This window comes from Ictalurus furcatus, chromosome 10 (assembly GCF_023375685.1).
Source record: "Ictalurus furcatus strain D&B chromosome 10, Billie_1.0, whole genome shotgun sequence".
Lineage (NCBI taxonomy): Eukaryota > Metazoa > Chordata > Actinopteri > Siluriformes > Ictaluridae > Ictalurus > Ictalurus furcatus.
The window spans coordinates 28,286,139-28,302,173 of record NC_071264.1 but is presented as its reverse complement, the minus strand read 5'-3'; the positions used below and the strand labels follow the sequence as shown (position 1 = coordinate 28,302,173).

The following is a 16,035-nucleotide window of genomic DNA, read 5'->3' as shown; positions in this document are numbered from 1 at the left end:
TCTTTGGACTGGGGGAGGAAACCACCGCAGCACGGGGAGAACATGCAAACTCTGCACACACAGGGCCACGGTGGGAATCGATCCCCCAACACTGGAGGTGTGAGGTGAACTGGAAGACAAATATATATAAAAATATAGATTAAAAAAAATATACATACATATATATATATATATATATATAAAATAAGCTGACTGAGCTAACGCCACAATTATAAATAAGGTATGACCATGATGAATTGTGGCAAAAGGTCTGGGTGTGACTAAAAGAGAGATGGGGTAAAACCCTGCCTACATGCGATCACTGTTTCAAGATGATATAAAAGCCTGTGCCACGATTGTATTCATTCTGACGATCTGCGGAAGTCTCAGCTTCATTATGTTTTCAATAAAGTTTGAGTTTTGACTGACACAGCTTTGTAAAGTGCAGTGCACAGTGGTATTTAATCATTCTGGGTTAGGTGTTTGACGTGGCACGGACACTCCTGTACCTTATACCAGATGGCAGAAGAGTGAAGAGTCCATGAGAGGGGTGAGAGGTGTCCTCCGCAATGCTGGTGGCTCTGCAGATGCAGCGGTTGTTGTATGAGGTGTTGATGGTGAGTAGAGAGACTCAGCTGATCTTTTCAGCTGTTCTCACAGTCCACTGTAGGGTTTTGCGGTCAGAGACTTTGCAGTTCTCATACCACACAGTGACACAGCTGGTCAGAGCGCTCTCTATTGTTCCTCTATATAAGGTGGTGAGGATGGGAGCAGGGAGTTTGCCTCTCTTCAGCCTCAGTAGGATCTGGAGGCGCTGCTGGCCTTCTTGGCTCCACCACGCAGGTGGTGTTAACAATCCAGGAGAGGTCCTCCATCGTGTGCATCCCAAGAAACTTGGAGCTTTTGACTCTCTCCACAATTGGTCTACTTGGGTCCTCTTGAAGTCAACAATCATCTCTTTAGTCTTATTCATTGTTGCTGATGAGGCCCACAACTGTATGATGCGATTTGAACTGTACATTGCACAGTCATGGTAAATGGCCTGCATATATATATATATATACCTTAACGGTTCCAAAGCGCTTTACACTCGTTCTCATTCACATATTGAATGAATTCACACACACACACTCACACACCAATGGTAGCAGAGCTGCCATGCAAGGCACTAGCTTGCCATCGGGAGCAACTTGGGGTTCAGTGTCTTGCCCAAGGACACTTCGGTATGTGGCGTCACATGGGCTGGGAATCGAACCGCCAACCCTACGATTTATGGACAACCCGCTCTACCACCTGAGGCACAGACTCAGCAGGGTGAACATCTTTTAATCTAAACTGTGAAGCATGGGGGTGGCAGCATCATCATACTGTGCAGTGGAAAAGGGACTGGAGCGTTTAAAAGGCACGTCTGAACGAGAAGGACCACAAACTTCACTGCATTACACCAGTTCTGTCAGGGGGAATGAGCAAAAATTCCAGCAAAGCATTGCGAGAACCTTGTGGAAGGTGACCCCAAGAGTTTGATTCAAGTTAAGCAATTAAAAATCAATGCCACCACATACTAACAAAGTGTATGTGCATTTTTGACTGACTGAAAATCTGATATAGTAAAGAAAAGCTGAAATAAATATGTCTCTTAGCAATTATTTTGAAATGACATCTTATGGAAATAAAGTACATACCCTAACTGACTTAACATAGGGAATGCATGGTAACCTGAAATGTGTGGAGTTGTGAAAAATTGAGTTTGAAGTGTATGTAAAGTTTCTAAAATATTTTTGCTCATGATGCACTAGGACATAAATCTATCTATAAAACATTTCTGTATCAAAGATTTCACTTAATTAAGATTATGGCCATTTGGCAATAATTAAAGTTGTTTGATTTGATATGATTCTCTCTCTCTCTCTCTCTCTCTCTCTCTCTCTCTCTTACACACACACACACACACGTTCCCCTCTCTCAGTTCTCTCGCTTTCATAATTAGATTTGAGTTAATGAGCAACGAGTGTGCAGGAAGCTTGTGCAGATTTCTATCACTAGTGCTATAAAAAGAAAATAAATAAATAAATAAATAAATAAATAAAACAGATCGGATTCACTCCTGCATTGAGAATCCATGTCGAGTGACTCGATTGTCATTTCAGCCTATATACAGCTAGTGCAGTACACAGTGAAACGAAACAGACGCAAAGTGCGTCTGAAGCTGCATCAGGTTGATAAACCAGCAGATATTCAAAGTGCTTGATGACATTCATTCCACTGGTCTCCAACGTTCTGCTCTTTGTCTTTTCGTTTCCTCACTTTGTTCCTCCTGTAACAACAAAACAACGACGTCATTAACGTTATATTGAAGTGTCTCTGTACCGGAAAGGAGAAATCCTTCATTCCGATGGTACGTACAGTATATTGTGTTTGACAAAATGATCAGTCTTCTCTCAGTTTCTCTGATGTACAGGTGGTTGCATCTCTTACAGGAAAGATGACACAGGTTATAATGAGTGACGAAAACTGATCCTTTAGGGTCTGTGATAAATCAACAAGTGGAACATCTAGGACACGGATCTGGTACTGTAGTTACGGGCGGGAGGAAACTGTACACGGACGGTAACCCGAGCTCAGGATGGAACCAGGGACTCCGGAGCTGTGAGGCTGGAATGCTACCCGCTGCACCACCATGCCACCCTGTGTTTATGCTGTATGTGATATATTTGTGCTATATAAATTAGGTGTGTTTATTTTGATGATAATATTAATAACGCCGAATTGAATTTGTAGAAAAGGGGGAAAATAAGAGATCATTTGTCAGCTATAATGACCAGACACAAGACCATCACATCTATATGTGCTTTTTGAACATCCTACCTCTAAGGCTTTCCACTAGATTTTGGAGCATGGATGTGGGGATTCAGCCTCAAGAGTATTAGTGAGATCAGGCGCTGATGTTGGGACGTCGAGGAGGTCTGGGGTGCAGTCGGTGTTCCAGTTCATCGCTAAGGTGTTCAGTGGGGTTGAGGCCAGGGCTCTTTGCAGGACACTCCAGATCTTCTACTCCAACCTTAACACACCATGTCTTCATGGAGCTTCATGGGGTTGTCATGCTGGAACAGGTTTGGGCCTCTTAGTTCCAGCGAAGGGAAATTGTAAAGGTGTGAATGTGTATGTGATTGTGCCCTGCGATAGATTGGCACCTCGTCCAGGTGCCAATGTACCCCGACCTTGTGCCCGATCCTCCCTGGTATAGGCTCCAGGTTCCCCACGACCCTGAAGGATAAGCGGTATAGATAATGAATGGATGGAAACTGTAAAGCCACAGCATACAAAGACATATTAAAGAAAAACACTCTCATGTAGATGTGATTGTCAGGTGTGCACAAACTTTTGGCCCTACAGTCGTTTCATACTAGTTGTCGTAACATACGGCATATTTTCTACATCCCTTTTTTGTGCGTTCCTGTACAAGTATTTCTTCTTATCTCATTTCTTATATGTTAATTTAACTATTTAAATGCACAGTCTAAAGAGGAATAGGCCAGGCTTTCATTTCCCTACAAGTCAAATACTGTTTATAACTGTGTAACAATCTTGAAGCTTTGATTCTTGTTGTGTTATCTGAAATAAACCCGCACTCTGGTGGCTGAATGTTGTCATTACAACGAATAAACGGTCTACAATCCAGAACGCAAGATGGCGGACCTCTATGTGTTACCGCTAACCAAAGAAGAAAAAGAACAAACCGGAAGCGGAACTACAATCTTCGCCCGGCGCAAGCAGCGTTTCCTCTGATTGACTTAACGCCCGCTATTGAGGAAAGCGCTTCTGTCATTTTTGTAAATAAATAAATATATTTTTTTGTATTACGTTGCTCAAAATGCCGGATTTGGCGGTAGAAAAAGTTGTCGTCCATCCCTTGGTCCTGCTGAGTGTTGTAGATCATTTTAACAGGTAAATATACTTTAATAATAGTGAAGAATTTTTTTGTTAACTCACTCTCGCTTGTCGCTATGCTAGCAAGCGACCGCGAGACCGGCTGTGTTCCAAATAGAGCTGCGGGTGACATCTAGTGCACTATGTAGTGTGTAATCGGTCATAGCTCATAGCCTATATAGTGCGCGTGTTTAGGGAACAAGTAGCTATTTTGATATTCAGCCTAAAATAGGAATCATTTTGGGATCAACGCTGTTTATATCAGCCATTTATTATTGTTTATGGTAGAGTTTAGCTTTTATGTTCGATAAATAAATGTTTTTAAAAAGTTTTCACACTTATTAGTAGCATTAGTTACGAATAATCTTAATTATAGATATATTGATAGGTAGATGGATAAAATGTGTATCGAAATGCTATTTTATATTTATTTATTTTTCTTCCTGAGCCTTTTATTTAGTCTTGTCATTAACATATATATATGTTGGTCTTTTGTGCTTCTCTGAGGATCAACAAAGCTCCTAGAGCGGTGTGTAAAAGTTTGCGCACCCTAATCTTTGAAAGAATGCCACACAAGACATTTGAGTCATTTAGAGTTTCGTCTTGCAGCTGTGACAAAATCAAAAAGTGTGTTGAGACACTCCAATTTAAGATGAATATTTTCAACTTGATGAAGCAAACCGAGACCTTGAGCTTACTTGAATTCTTTCTTGCAGATAAACTAAAGAGAGATAAAGAGATCATCTTCCAAAAGGAGGGGGGGCAGGGGATGCAAACTTTTGCACTGATCGGTATGTAGCCTATATTAAGGATACGGCCGTATGGATAATAGTTTCCCGTTCAGTCGTACTCGTAAAAGATGCTCTGAGCAGAATCGGCAAGCGTTAGTAAAAAAATAAATAAATAAATAACGAGCTCAAGGTGCTGTGAAAAATATTCGTAAGCCGTACTGTGTGGAGAAACTCTCTCGAGAGCAAGAGACACTTCAATTCTGTGAGAACTGAGCACTGAGATACGTCCATTTCCGTTCCTCGTCTCTCACCCTGCGATGGTGCGTAATACCGACCGAGTTACCCGTTTCCGAGTAAGGATTAAAATTGAAGACGAGTTTCTCCGAGTCTTACTCTACGAAACGAGCTAGCGTTATTTCCTTACTTGCATGCTTACGGGCTGTTGTATACCGTTAATCGTGTACTAGCACTAACCAGTTTTCCTGTTACAGTTAGAGTTTGAATTCTAGAAACCTCTCGCGCCACCTTAAAACCTACCTAAAGCTCTGGATTTTCTAAATTAGTGAGTTTTTTTTTCGATTTGACACGCAAGATCATGACAACAATCACGAGGACGGCGGAACGTTTTAAGTCAATTATATGGATTATTACACAGAAATGTTCTGGGAGAACTACTTGACTACATTTTACTGCTGAAGCCGCCGCCATTTTGAGCGTTTCCGCATGAAACACATATAGGTGGTACAATTCGGGGGTCAGAAAATTCCTAGCGTACAAGTTACGAGTTAATTACGAGTTCTATGAGGACGTGAACACTTTTTGTAAGTTGGAACCTCATAATTACAACATGGCGTGAACGCGGCTTTACTGTACGTGCTTAATTAGGGGGCCAAGCACTGAAGGTGCGTATGCACCTTATTGTTATTCTACCTTTTCTTCTTCTTCTTCTTCTGGCTAGGGTGTCTGGTAAACGGTTGTGAAATTTGGCACACCGATTGGGGAGGGTCTAAGGAACATTCTGACCAAATTCGGGCCAAGTGCTGCAAACGCTCCAGCGCCGGTATTGGGTCAAATTTAGGCCTTATTTAGAAGTACGTTTATGGTCATAACTTTTGAACCGTGTGTCCAGCATTTAAACGCCTGGGTCGAGACGAGTTCAGCGCACCCTGTGACGACAATTTCCACCTAGTTCGATTTTTCGCCATGGCGAATTTATTCAAAAACCGTTTTTTCACGGCTCCAGATTTGGCCCGCGTCATTTTCAGAGTAAGCCTCACAAAAGTCCTCGAAAGAATTTTTAACACTCTAAATGGTTTAATATCGAATAGCATTTTTATTGAGGGATTTTCCATTAAAAAAAACCCCACAAAAACAAACACACAGTATAAGATAGATACAAGTTTGGTGCAGATACTGGCAGAAAGATTTCCAGGTCAGAGCAGTAGCAGTCATGGCTAATCATGGCTCTGCTTTGCTGTGATTGTGTAGGCAACAATGGTATAGCGCATCTGTGAATGTACAGTTACCAAGTTTGGGTGCTTGGCCCCGGAAAATGCTGCTTGCAGCTTTAATTATTATCATTATTACCGTTTGGCTGTTTACATGAGGAGCTGTCGGACGTATGTTTGACACTGATGATGCCATAATCTTGTTTCTCTCACCTACAGAATTGGAAAAGTCGGAAGTCAGAAACGGGTCGTAGGTGTGCTGCTCGGCTCGTGGCATAAAAAGATTCTCGATGTGTCCAACAGCTTTGCAGGTAAGCGCGCGCGTGTTTGTGAGTATGTGCGAGTTAGCATGTATCTGTTTCACTCCATCCCGTGTTTAAATCTATACATTTGAACTTCTTTAACAGTGCCTTTTGATGAAGACGATAAGGACGACTCTGTGTGGTTCCTGGACCACGACTACCTGGAGAACATGTATGGAATGTTCAAGAAAGTCAATGGTACGAGCTCCATACAGTAACACATGCCGTAGCGTTAGCGATTACTTACAGAGTGACCTATTAAGTGATAATATATATATATATAATTTTTCAGCAAGAGAAAGGATAGTCGGCTGGTACCACACTGGTCCAAAACTGCACAAGAACGATATTGCAATCAACGAGCTCATGAAGCAGTACTGTGCCAACTCGGTATGTACGACGAAATCATCGTTTATCAACGTTTAAATCATATTTGGACTCATTTTTAATTCTCATAGCATGTAACTGTTTGTTTTTATTTTTTATTTTATAGGTTTTAGTCATTATTGATGTCAAACCCAAAGACTTGGGCCTGCCAACTGAAGCCTACATCTCTGTGGAGGAAGTGCATGATGTAAGTTCTTTCCCTTAAAACTTCCCCCCCTTTGTTATTGTCACTCTATTCCTATCTGTCATTATCTGGGGGAAAAAACAAAACAACAACAACTCAGCAGGAAACAAGACTAGTATGACTACTTTTAATCTGCATAGTAATTATTTAAAACGACGCAATGTAATATCTAACTCATACTATACTATACTAATATCTATAGCTATACTCTTTCTTCCGGTATCGTCTGTATCGCGTTGTTTGTTTATTTATAACCTTTTTTCCTTTAATAATTACAAGCTGAATGGAATTGAATGGAAGAAGCTGATGTAAAAACAAAAAAAAAACCCACCGGTACTACTTCCAGAAAGATGCGAAATTGTTCGTGTTGAAATGAATCATTACCGTTTTTTTTTTTGCTGTGTAAAACAGCACTGATGTTATGTAAGTGAGATACCGCACCAGTTTCCAATGACGTCACCTGCCGTAACGCCACCTTCGTCCCTCTTCTCTCCACCGCAGGATGGAACGCCGACGTCAAAAACATTCGAGCACGTTACCAGTGAGATCGGAGCCGAAGAAGCCGAGGAAGTCGGAGTGGAGCATTTGCTTCGGTGAGAAGTTTTAAAGGTGTAACGGTTAAAGTTGCTGATGAGCGATATGTAAGACTTTACTCAGAACAGGTTGCGTTTGACTCGGTTCACAAAAAAGAGCTGCATTTATTTGTTGATTTGATCATTTATCAGACTTTATTACACAGCTTCACTGATACGGTGCACCAAAAGATCATTTAAGATCAAATGATAGAATTCATTATATTATATTATATATATATATATATATATATATAATTTAGTAATTAAAACAATGCTTAATTCACTGCAAACCAGCCCCAGTGTGTAATAAATAAACAAACAAACTAAACTAAACCCCATCCTGAGACCAGTGAGCAGTGGGTTTATCATTAATACCAACTGACACTGGAGACTCCTTCCATAAATGTTGAGTAAACCTCTCCTTACAGAAAACGTCACCGTATCTACAATTCTAAAGTTTGTTTGTTTATTTATTTATTTATTTATAAAGCTGTGATTCGCAACTTCACTTCAACTTCTCAATGTGATTGGTTACACACCAGACGTTGTAATTATTATTTTGTTACGCGTTCCTAAACAAAGCACCTATTTACGACGTGTGTTCGTGAACAGCTCTGAAATCCCGTTTGAGAAAAGGATCTAATGATGAAATTAGATTTCATATTGTATTACGCGATATTAATTCCGTCCCTGCTGTACATCTACGACCAGCTTCGAACGTAAGGTTTTCAGACTTTCCTCGCGCTGTTTTCCAGAGACATCAAGGACACCACCGTAGGCACGTTGTCTCAGCGCATCACCAATCAAGTCCACGGTCTGAAAGGCCTCAACTCCAAGCTGTTAGACATCAAGAGCTACCTGGAGAAGGTGGCTACAGGAAAGCTGCCCATCAACCATCAGATCATCTACCAGCTGCAGGACGTGTTCAATCTGTTACCAGACGTCAACCTGCAGGAGTTCATCAAGGCCTTCTATCTCAAGACCAACGACCAGATGCTGGTGGTCTACCTGGCCTCGCTCATCCGCTCCGTGGTGGCCCTCCACAACCTCATCAACAACAAGATCGCAAACCGCGACGCCGAGAAGAAAGAGGGTCAGGAGAAGGACGACAGCAAGAAAGAGAAGAAAGAAGACAAGGAGAAGGACAAGGAGAAGGACAAGGGTGACTCTGCGGCGAAGAAAGACGACAAAAAGGAAAAGAAATGAACTTTAAAATCCTGAAATGGACTGACACCATCTTGGCTGAAATGACGATGTTTGGGTTTCTTCTCTTTTCCTGCAGGTTTAGTCAAGTCTCAGCTCTCTATTTCGGTAGAGAACGTTAAAGGAGGCTTTCTGCTTTTTCTATCCATATTAAAAGCACCCATCTACTATCACTATAAAAATGCCCCAAAACCAGATACGTTGCATATTTTATTGATAATATCGATGATTTACATTGTTTTTTTTTTTTTGTCACTACATGCATACAAAAATGTGCATAATGTTGCATATTCATTAAACATACCTCCTAAAGAACTTTTTCATTCAATCGTAGTCTTGGAGAGAGAAAAAAAAGCATTTCAAGGAACACAAAAAAGCAGAAAGTCACAAATAAACTGTAATAGATGTTTTCTTTTTCCTGTTCTTTTTTTTTAAATTAGTAGAAATAAAAGGCGAACGTTTGCCACTGAACGGTTTGTTCATCTTCGACAGCTACACAATCAGAACGGCTTAATGTTAATCTTAAGCATGTGACAAAAGTGTAAGGAAAAGGTGGGGAGGCGGGTCATGTTTGGTTTCCTTCGTCATTTCTTCTTCACTCTGATGCCGAACGCGTTGCAGATCTTTCCCATCATCAGGTCTACTATTTCCTCCTCGTCAGACGGCTGAGGGTTATAAGTAAAGAGAGTTCATTATTAGGATTGCAGAAATATTCGATTTGTACGAGCAGATAGTGAATAAGCGTCCTTGGATGAGCAACAGGACGGTGTTTACGATTACAGCAGAAGTCTACAGCATCCAGGTGAGATGATCCACTGAAGCAAGGGGCAGACTTGGGTATGAACTTCTGTGGGAAGTGCTAATTATTAAGCTATCCAACTAATCAATGGTCAGATCTGGATGAATTTTAGATCGGATACGAGTTTGTATGTAACTTGGATGTGACAAATACATTATTTATGAACGAAGAGATGTTTATTATCGTCATACCGAGATAATAATGAACAGAGAGTAGGACAAGCATCATTCTTTATCTTTTATTTATTTATTTATTTTTTTAATAAAGCTGGCAAGAAAGGCTCACAGGCCGTCCTGGTTGAGACGTAGAGGGTTGCAATCGGAATGAGGTCTTTACTTTTTAATGTGGGAGTGAGTGAGTGATTAGATATGAAGCTTCCTTCATCCTTAGTGTCTGCCTGGTCAGGGACATGATAATTTTAAATTACTACTACTAGTTACTGGTTTTTCCTATTTTGGGGATAATTTGATTGAAAAATATTACAGGCAGGTACAAACAAAAATCATACCTGTGTACATGAACAAACCCCCCACCACCCCCCCAAATGGAAACCCAGTCCCTCTAGTTGAGACCGGTTATGAAGTTGCGTTACACCCCTAGTATACACCTTTCATGGTCTTTGAAACAAGCTACACTTTATGCATAACATATAAGCCAAGTTTCTCTAAACTTTCCCACCAGTTCTTTGCATTGTGTTTCTCAACATTCTCTGACAATAGCAGAATGCTGCATGTTACCTTGTAGTGCTTTTGCTCGTGACTGAACGCCTCAAGGATGACTGCGATGAAAAGGTTTAGCACCACGAACGTCAAGAAGATGACGCAAGAGAGAATTAGGAAGCCACCGACCACCGGGTTCAAATCCAGGACCTACGGATGGGACACGAAGATGAAGTAAATGTGTGGGAGTTCAACGTACGGTCAGAACGATCTGGACAAAAGCATCACCCACCTCTTCATAATTGAATATGCCAAGCTGTAAGGCGATGATCGCTAACATGGAATCTTGAAGAGTCTTGTACGTGTAGAGAATCCAACCAAACAGCAAATTACTCTGAAAAAGAAATGATTTAAAAATAATTTGTGTCATTTTTCCACACATTTATCTTCAGGATACTGGTCATGGTGGTGATGGTCTCTCTCTCTGTCTCTCTCTCTCACAGACACACTCTCTAAGAAACCCTCAAAGACACGGCGACAACATACAAAACTCAGGATCGAACCGAGATCCCTAGATCTGTGAGGCATCGATAAATATTGTTCTATTTATTTTCGAAAAGTTTTTGGATCCTCACCACAATGGAGTAGGCTAGGACCATGATGATTAGGACCACGATGAAGCTGGAGATGTCATTCCACGCTCGCTTCATCGTGCAGGTAATCAAGTTCAGCTTGGAGTTCAGGCGTAACAGGTGCCACATTTTGATGGTGCCCAGCAGAATCAGGAAAGCCATAATGTACCCCAGGGTCGAGTCTGCTGCGGCCGTGTCGTAGAAGCTTGGAAATCTAGTGCAAAAAAAAAAAAAAAACTTTCATAAAATGCCGTACTGTGCATGTGGAAGTTCAACATGGAAATATATCCGTGTCCATGTCCACTCACTGGTCTTTGTTCTCCTGGAAATACTTCAGATCTTGGTTTCCTTTAATCGTCCTATTGATGATTGCGCCCACTGCAGCCAAGCTTAGAAGAATGATGGACAGTTCTAAAAGGTTATGCTTGCTCCTGAAGTACTGTAATTTCTGCTGCTTGATCCTCTTGATCTGTTAAAACGATCATATACAGTATTTCATCTATGGTACAATTGAATTCAATAGTAGACAACTTGGCCTTATCCATTTATTTATTTATTTATTTTTCAAATCAGTTATATAATAAAGGGAACTTACCTGCAAGAACATATAATAGAGAATGAAAAGGAAATAAATGACCTCAGTGGCCACTATATTAATGCCATCCGTGGTCTGATAAAGACGTAAGATCTGCAACTCTTTGCTGTACTGGTACGCTCCTGTGAAAAACATGTAGAAAATGTCAACATCCTGTTTGTTAAACAAGCTTTCTGTGTTTGAAATATTTTATAGGAAATGTTTTCTTACCCACTGCGTTGGTTTCTAGCATCAGGGTCACAATACCGAAGAGGTTGACGTTTGCATTGTATACCGTGAACTCGACAAAGATCGCCCTTGTGAATACGTCCAACCACGTGTTGTCAAACAGGTACTGTAGCATGCTGTGAAAAGAGAGCGAAAGGGAATCGTTTATTCGAATAAAGCGGATTTGAATCAAGTTGTGCATGGTTTTTTTTTTGGTGTGTCCCATGGGGTCCCAGCCTTGATAAAACCTAGTGTCATCCAGAGTGTCAAATATTACACCTCCTATTTGTATCTGTGTTTGTAGACATTTATCCATCAGACATCCATCCATCCATCTTCTACCGCTTACTCCTTCTTCAGGGTCGCGGCGGAACCTGGAGCCTATCCCAGGGAACATCGGGCACAAGGCGGGGTACACCCTGGACAGGGTGCCAGTCCATTGCAGGGCACAATCACATACACACTCACATTCATACACTATGGACACTTTAGACATGCCAATCAGCCTACCATGCATGTCTTTGGACTGGGGGAGGAAACCGGAGTACCCGGAGGAAACCCCCGCAGCACGGGGAGAACATGCAAACTCCGCACACACATGGCCCCGGCGGGAATCGAACCCCGGACCCTGGAGGTGTGAGGCGAACGTGCTAAGCCACCGTGCGCCCTCTACATTTAGACCATATTATCTGTTAAAACTGAATACTGTAATTGTATTTGATTACGTTCCTAATAAGAGTAGAGACTCTCGGGGGGCTGTGTGCGTGGAGCATGCATGTTCTCCCTGCGCTTTGGGGGTTTCCTCCGGATACTCCGGTTTCCTCCACCAGTCCAAAGACATGCATTATAGGCCGATTGGAATCTCTAAATTGTCCATAGTGTGTATGTGTGTGTGTGTGTGTGCTGTTGTGCCCTGCGATGCGTTGGCACCCCATCCAGGGTGTCCCCCGCCTTGTGCCCCGAGTCCCCTCGGATAGGCTCCAGGCTCCCCATGGCGCTGTGTAGAATAAGTGGTACATAAAATGGATGGATAAAGACTCTCTTATACTTATCTCAGCACTCGTATTCACAATTTGACCATGCACCTTCAATCCTATGAGTTCTACATCCATCCACCCATTTTCCCTTCCGTTTATCATACACAGGGTCGTGGAGACAACCCCAGGGAACTCTGGGCACAAGGCGGGGGACACTCTGGACGGGGTGCCAACCCATTGCGGGACACAATCAAGCACACATTCACACACTATGGACAATCTGGAAAGGCCAATCAACTGACAACGCATGTCTTTGGACTGGGGGAGGAAACTGGAGTACCCGGAGGAAACCCACGAAGCAAAGGGAGAACATGCGGGCTCTGTCCATATTGGGTGGAGGAAGGATTCGAACCCCAAGTCCTGGATCTGCTGGGCAGCACCTGGGAGCACCTCCCGCCTTTGAGTAGTCATAGTTTGTTCATATTAACTAGTGCAGTACCTAATATTGGTTAAGGGAAACTTATGTTGTGAATGTAAAATGAATAAATCTATGCACATATGAAATTGTTTCTTTCTTACTGACCATCTTGACAAAGTTTTCACCTGCTTGCTTGTTGTGGGTCAAGACCCAGGTCCAGTACAAATCCTCCACCTCTGTAGAAAGCCATGGAGCCCCAGATAGGGTGCCCCCTGAGTTTGGACTGGGTTTGGTATTGCCAGGGCATTTGGAGGTTCTTAGTCAAATTTCCATCTCTTGAACGATTCCATCCTGGACCATAGGAGCCCATATCCTCTATACCCCAAGAGTATGGCGCATGACAATCAGGAACGGCACGTTGCATGACTTTAGAAATTCTACACGATTCCTTGTGCACTCGAACCTGCCTGAGACGAGCACTTCCCACAAGCTTCGAGTTTCCATCTGTGATGAAGCCTGAGAAGGTAGAGACGAAAGGGATTAGAGATCCGTTTAACCAAGCCCAACGTTAACAGTGCGTTCGTCCAAACCCATCTTTCATATTAAGGTTGAGACACAACCTGGACGCCGTCCGTAGAGGTTGCTGATGAGCACTTGATTTGCCCAGGTAAACACATCTCTGGGGGTCATGCTGTCAGTGATACCGTTGCTGAAACGTTGCTGAATGTGCCGATTGAGATAAAAAGCATTTGGATCGCGCTGACCATACGTCGCCAAGAGTAGTACGCACAAGAACGCTATGTAGACTGTGCAGAAAACAGAGATGTTTAAACAGCCTGCTCTTTCTAGCTGCGATTAAATCGAATCGAATCAAATGAATTTTCATTTGGTCTTACCGATTATCTCCTTGATTAAGGCAATGGCTTTCTGATTTTTGATATAGTTTTCCTTCATTTTCTCAATGTCAGCAAGAGGAGGCGGCTTGTAGAACCTGCTCGTGCTGTCCCTTCTGGAAATGCGTATATCATCGGGATCCTCTATAGACAGAAGCATAGTTTTCATTTTTGAAGAAATAGAGAAGATGGTTGAGTCGTTAGACTTTGTTTAAAGTTTACACGATGTTCTGCAGGTACCTGAGTAGGTAAGTGTCATGTCCTTCAACAGGCAAAAATAATTCTCATCCTGACTTTCAACATTTTTCACCACTAGAGCAAAGAAGATTGCCAATCCAAGCACCTGCCGTATAAAATTTACAGTACAAAGGATGTAACTGATGACATTCAGAAAGAAATAAGAAGAATTTTATTTCAAAAATACGCACTTTTACAGGCTGTGTGACGAACAAACTCTCAAAGAAGGACACCGAGATCGAAATGAGCCAGCTGATGGAGCGCTCCTTTCCGTACGTCAGCCCATACATCATGGTGAAGTACGCCGACACGCCACTAGTGGCCACAACGAGAATCCAACCCACGATCATAAACCACCAGGGTAAACCTTTCTGATAGCACTTTTTCTTTTCCTCTCCGTCAGGGCCGGTTCTGTGGACCTCGTTGTCTATAGGGTCGGAGTAGAGATGCGGCTCCAGCAGCAGTTTCATATTCCGAACCTTAAGCAGAGCCTGAGTGTAACCCTCTGGATTAGGGAATTGTGAAGGACCCAGCAACCTCAGCTGTTTTTCCAAATTCCGGAGCTGTTTGTAGAGATAGCGCCGATAGTTCTTGTATACTAAGAAGTGATTGTTTTCGGGATCTTCTACATAAAACCTGGCATGAGTGAAAGTCTGCTTCTGGATGATATCTTCCAGGACAAACAATACTGTGCTGATGTCTGTTGTTTCAGATTCCTCTGCTGCGTTTGGAACTGGACACTTCACTGCCTTCGCCAGGGCGCGAACTATTTTCTTTATTTCCTGAGAAACAATCATTTTTAAAATGCAAATTTATTAGATAATAGGCATTGCTATCACTAACCGGCTGATTCCGGTATTTGACGTTAGAATGACTAAAATCAGACCTACTTTGACAATGATCTCAATGGAAATGTCTGTCTGAATGCGCCATCTCTCAGCAAGCTTTTTCTCCTGCTTTGGAGATCCAGATTTGGAATCCTGAATTATCGCTACCTCCTTCTTTTTCCGAGGCCGAGTGCTTCTGAATATGGACACGATCAAGAGGTTGACAGGGAACATGATAATGGAACTCTGGATGCCGATCATAAACTGTTGCACGTTGAACTTGATAGTGCCTTCAGGTAAAGAAACGGATACTTCGAGTTACGTCCACTACTCACACTTCACAAGTGGTTAAATATTGCTAGTAGATTCTGAATTAATTGAAAATGTTCATATCGTTAGACGTCAGTACCTAATTCCATGTCTTGTTCAGAGGGGCTTTTGGGAATCCCCCAGAACATGATGCTGGTTAGCATGGTGCAGAGCAGCAAGGATAAACAGCAAGAGAGGCGCTGGACTCGAGTGAAGTTACTGCTGGCGGGTCGATTTAGGACAGAGTACCAGATGTGGCCGTCACACAGGTCTTTCGCTGTCTTCGTGAAAAAGAGATTGCTTGGGGTGGGGGGAGAGAAAGAGATTTGATTACCAAGCTTTTCGTTCATTTATTCATCTTTATTAACCACTTTATCCTGGCTGAGGTCGAGGGTGAACCCGGAAGCTATCCTGGGAACACTGGACGCAAGCCAGAAAAATTCCGTAGCAAATTAGACCGATCAACAGCACCTCCTGCATGTTTTTTAACAATGGGAGGAAACTAGAGAACCCAGAGGAGCCCTATGCACACCTAGTACTCGGACATCCAGAACGAACCATGGAGGACCCTGAAACCATGACTACCCCCTGCACCACTGAGCCACCCCACGGTGCATGCTCTTATTAGAAATGTTCTTTGAAGAAAATGACGCTACTCACTGGAAACCTTTTAACTCATTCTCGGATGCTATAGGGAACACCTTGTCCAGAGTGCAGTCGCCTATATCAATGGCCAGCCATGAGTT

The 16,035-nt window shown here is 42.4% G+C and overlaps 2 protein-coding genes across 2 annotated transcripts; one reads left to right on the top strand and one right to left on the bottom strand.

Moving 5' to 3' along the window:
- The first annotated feature begins 3,728 nt into the window (after nucleotides 1–3,728).
- Nucleotides 3,729–9,148, top strand: psmd7 (proteasome 26S subunit, non-ATPase 7). Its single transcript, XM_053635151.1, has 7 exons — nucleotides 3,729–3,924; nucleotides 6,305–6,396; nucleotides 6,493–6,585; nucleotides 6,680–6,777; nucleotides 6,881–6,961; nucleotides 7,460–7,551; nucleotides 8,289–9,148. The coding sequence occupies exons 1-7, from the start codon at nucleotides 3,851–3,853 to the stop codon at nucleotides 8,737–8,739; spliced, it is 981 nt and encodes a 326-aa protein (XP_053491126.1). The 5' UTR covers nucleotides 3,729–3,850; the 3' UTR covers nucleotides 8,740–9,148.
- Nucleotides 9,149–9,219: 71 nt separating this feature from the next.
- On the bottom strand, nucleotides 9,220–15,649 carry pkd1l2b (polycystic kidney disease 1 like 2b). Its single transcript, XM_053635152.1, has 14 exons — nucleotides 15,390–15,649; nucleotides 15,044–15,270; nucleotides 14,345–14,935; nucleotides 14,157–14,259; nucleotides 13,920–14,060; nucleotides 13,644–13,829; nucleotides 13,209–13,539; nucleotides 11,632–11,765; nucleotides 11,422–11,543; nucleotides 11,135–11,295; nucleotides 10,830–11,040; nucleotides 10,487–10,588; nucleotides 10,273–10,404; nucleotides 9,220–9,401 (listed from the first exon to the last, which is right to left on the bottom strand). The coding sequence occupies exons 1-14, from the start codon at nucleotides 15,637–15,639 to the stop codon at nucleotides 9,321–9,323; spliced, it is 2,772 nt and encodes a 923-aa protein (XP_053491127.1). The 5' UTR covers nucleotides 15,640–15,649; the 3' UTR covers nucleotides 9,220–9,320.
- Nucleotides 15,650–16,035: the final 386 nt, after the last annotated feature.

What these genes read in the sequence shown, in the direction of transcription:
- psmd7 (XM_053635151.1), top strand. Translation starts at nt 3,851, where the DNA reads ATGCCGGATTTGGCGGTAGAAAAAGTTGTCGTCCATCCCTTGGTCCTG. An exon ending in TGTGTCCAACAGCTTTGCAG is followed by an intron (nt 6,397 to 6,492) that starts GTAAGCGCGCGC and finishes CTTCTTTAACAG; the next exon opens with TGCCTTTTGATGAAGACGAT. An exon ending in CTGTGGAGGAAGTGCATGAT is followed by an intron (nt 6,962 to 7,459) that starts GTAAGTTCTTTC and finishes TCTCCACCGCAG; the next exon opens with GATGGAACGCCGACGTCAAA.
- pkd1l2b (XM_053635152.1), bottom strand. Translation starts at nt 15,639, where the DNA reads ATGAACGAAAAGCTTGGTAATCAAATCTCTTTCTCTCCCCCCACCCCA. An exon ending in CCATTGAGATCATTGTCAAA is followed by an intron (nt 14,936 to 15,043) that starts GTAGGTCTGATT and finishes ATTGTTTCTCAG; the next exon opens with GAAATAAAGAAAATAGTTCG. An exon ending in CATGACACTTACCTACTCAG is followed by an intron (nt 14,061 to 14,156) that starts GTACCTGCAGAA and finishes TTCTGTCTATAG; the next exon opens with AGGATCCCGATGATATACGC.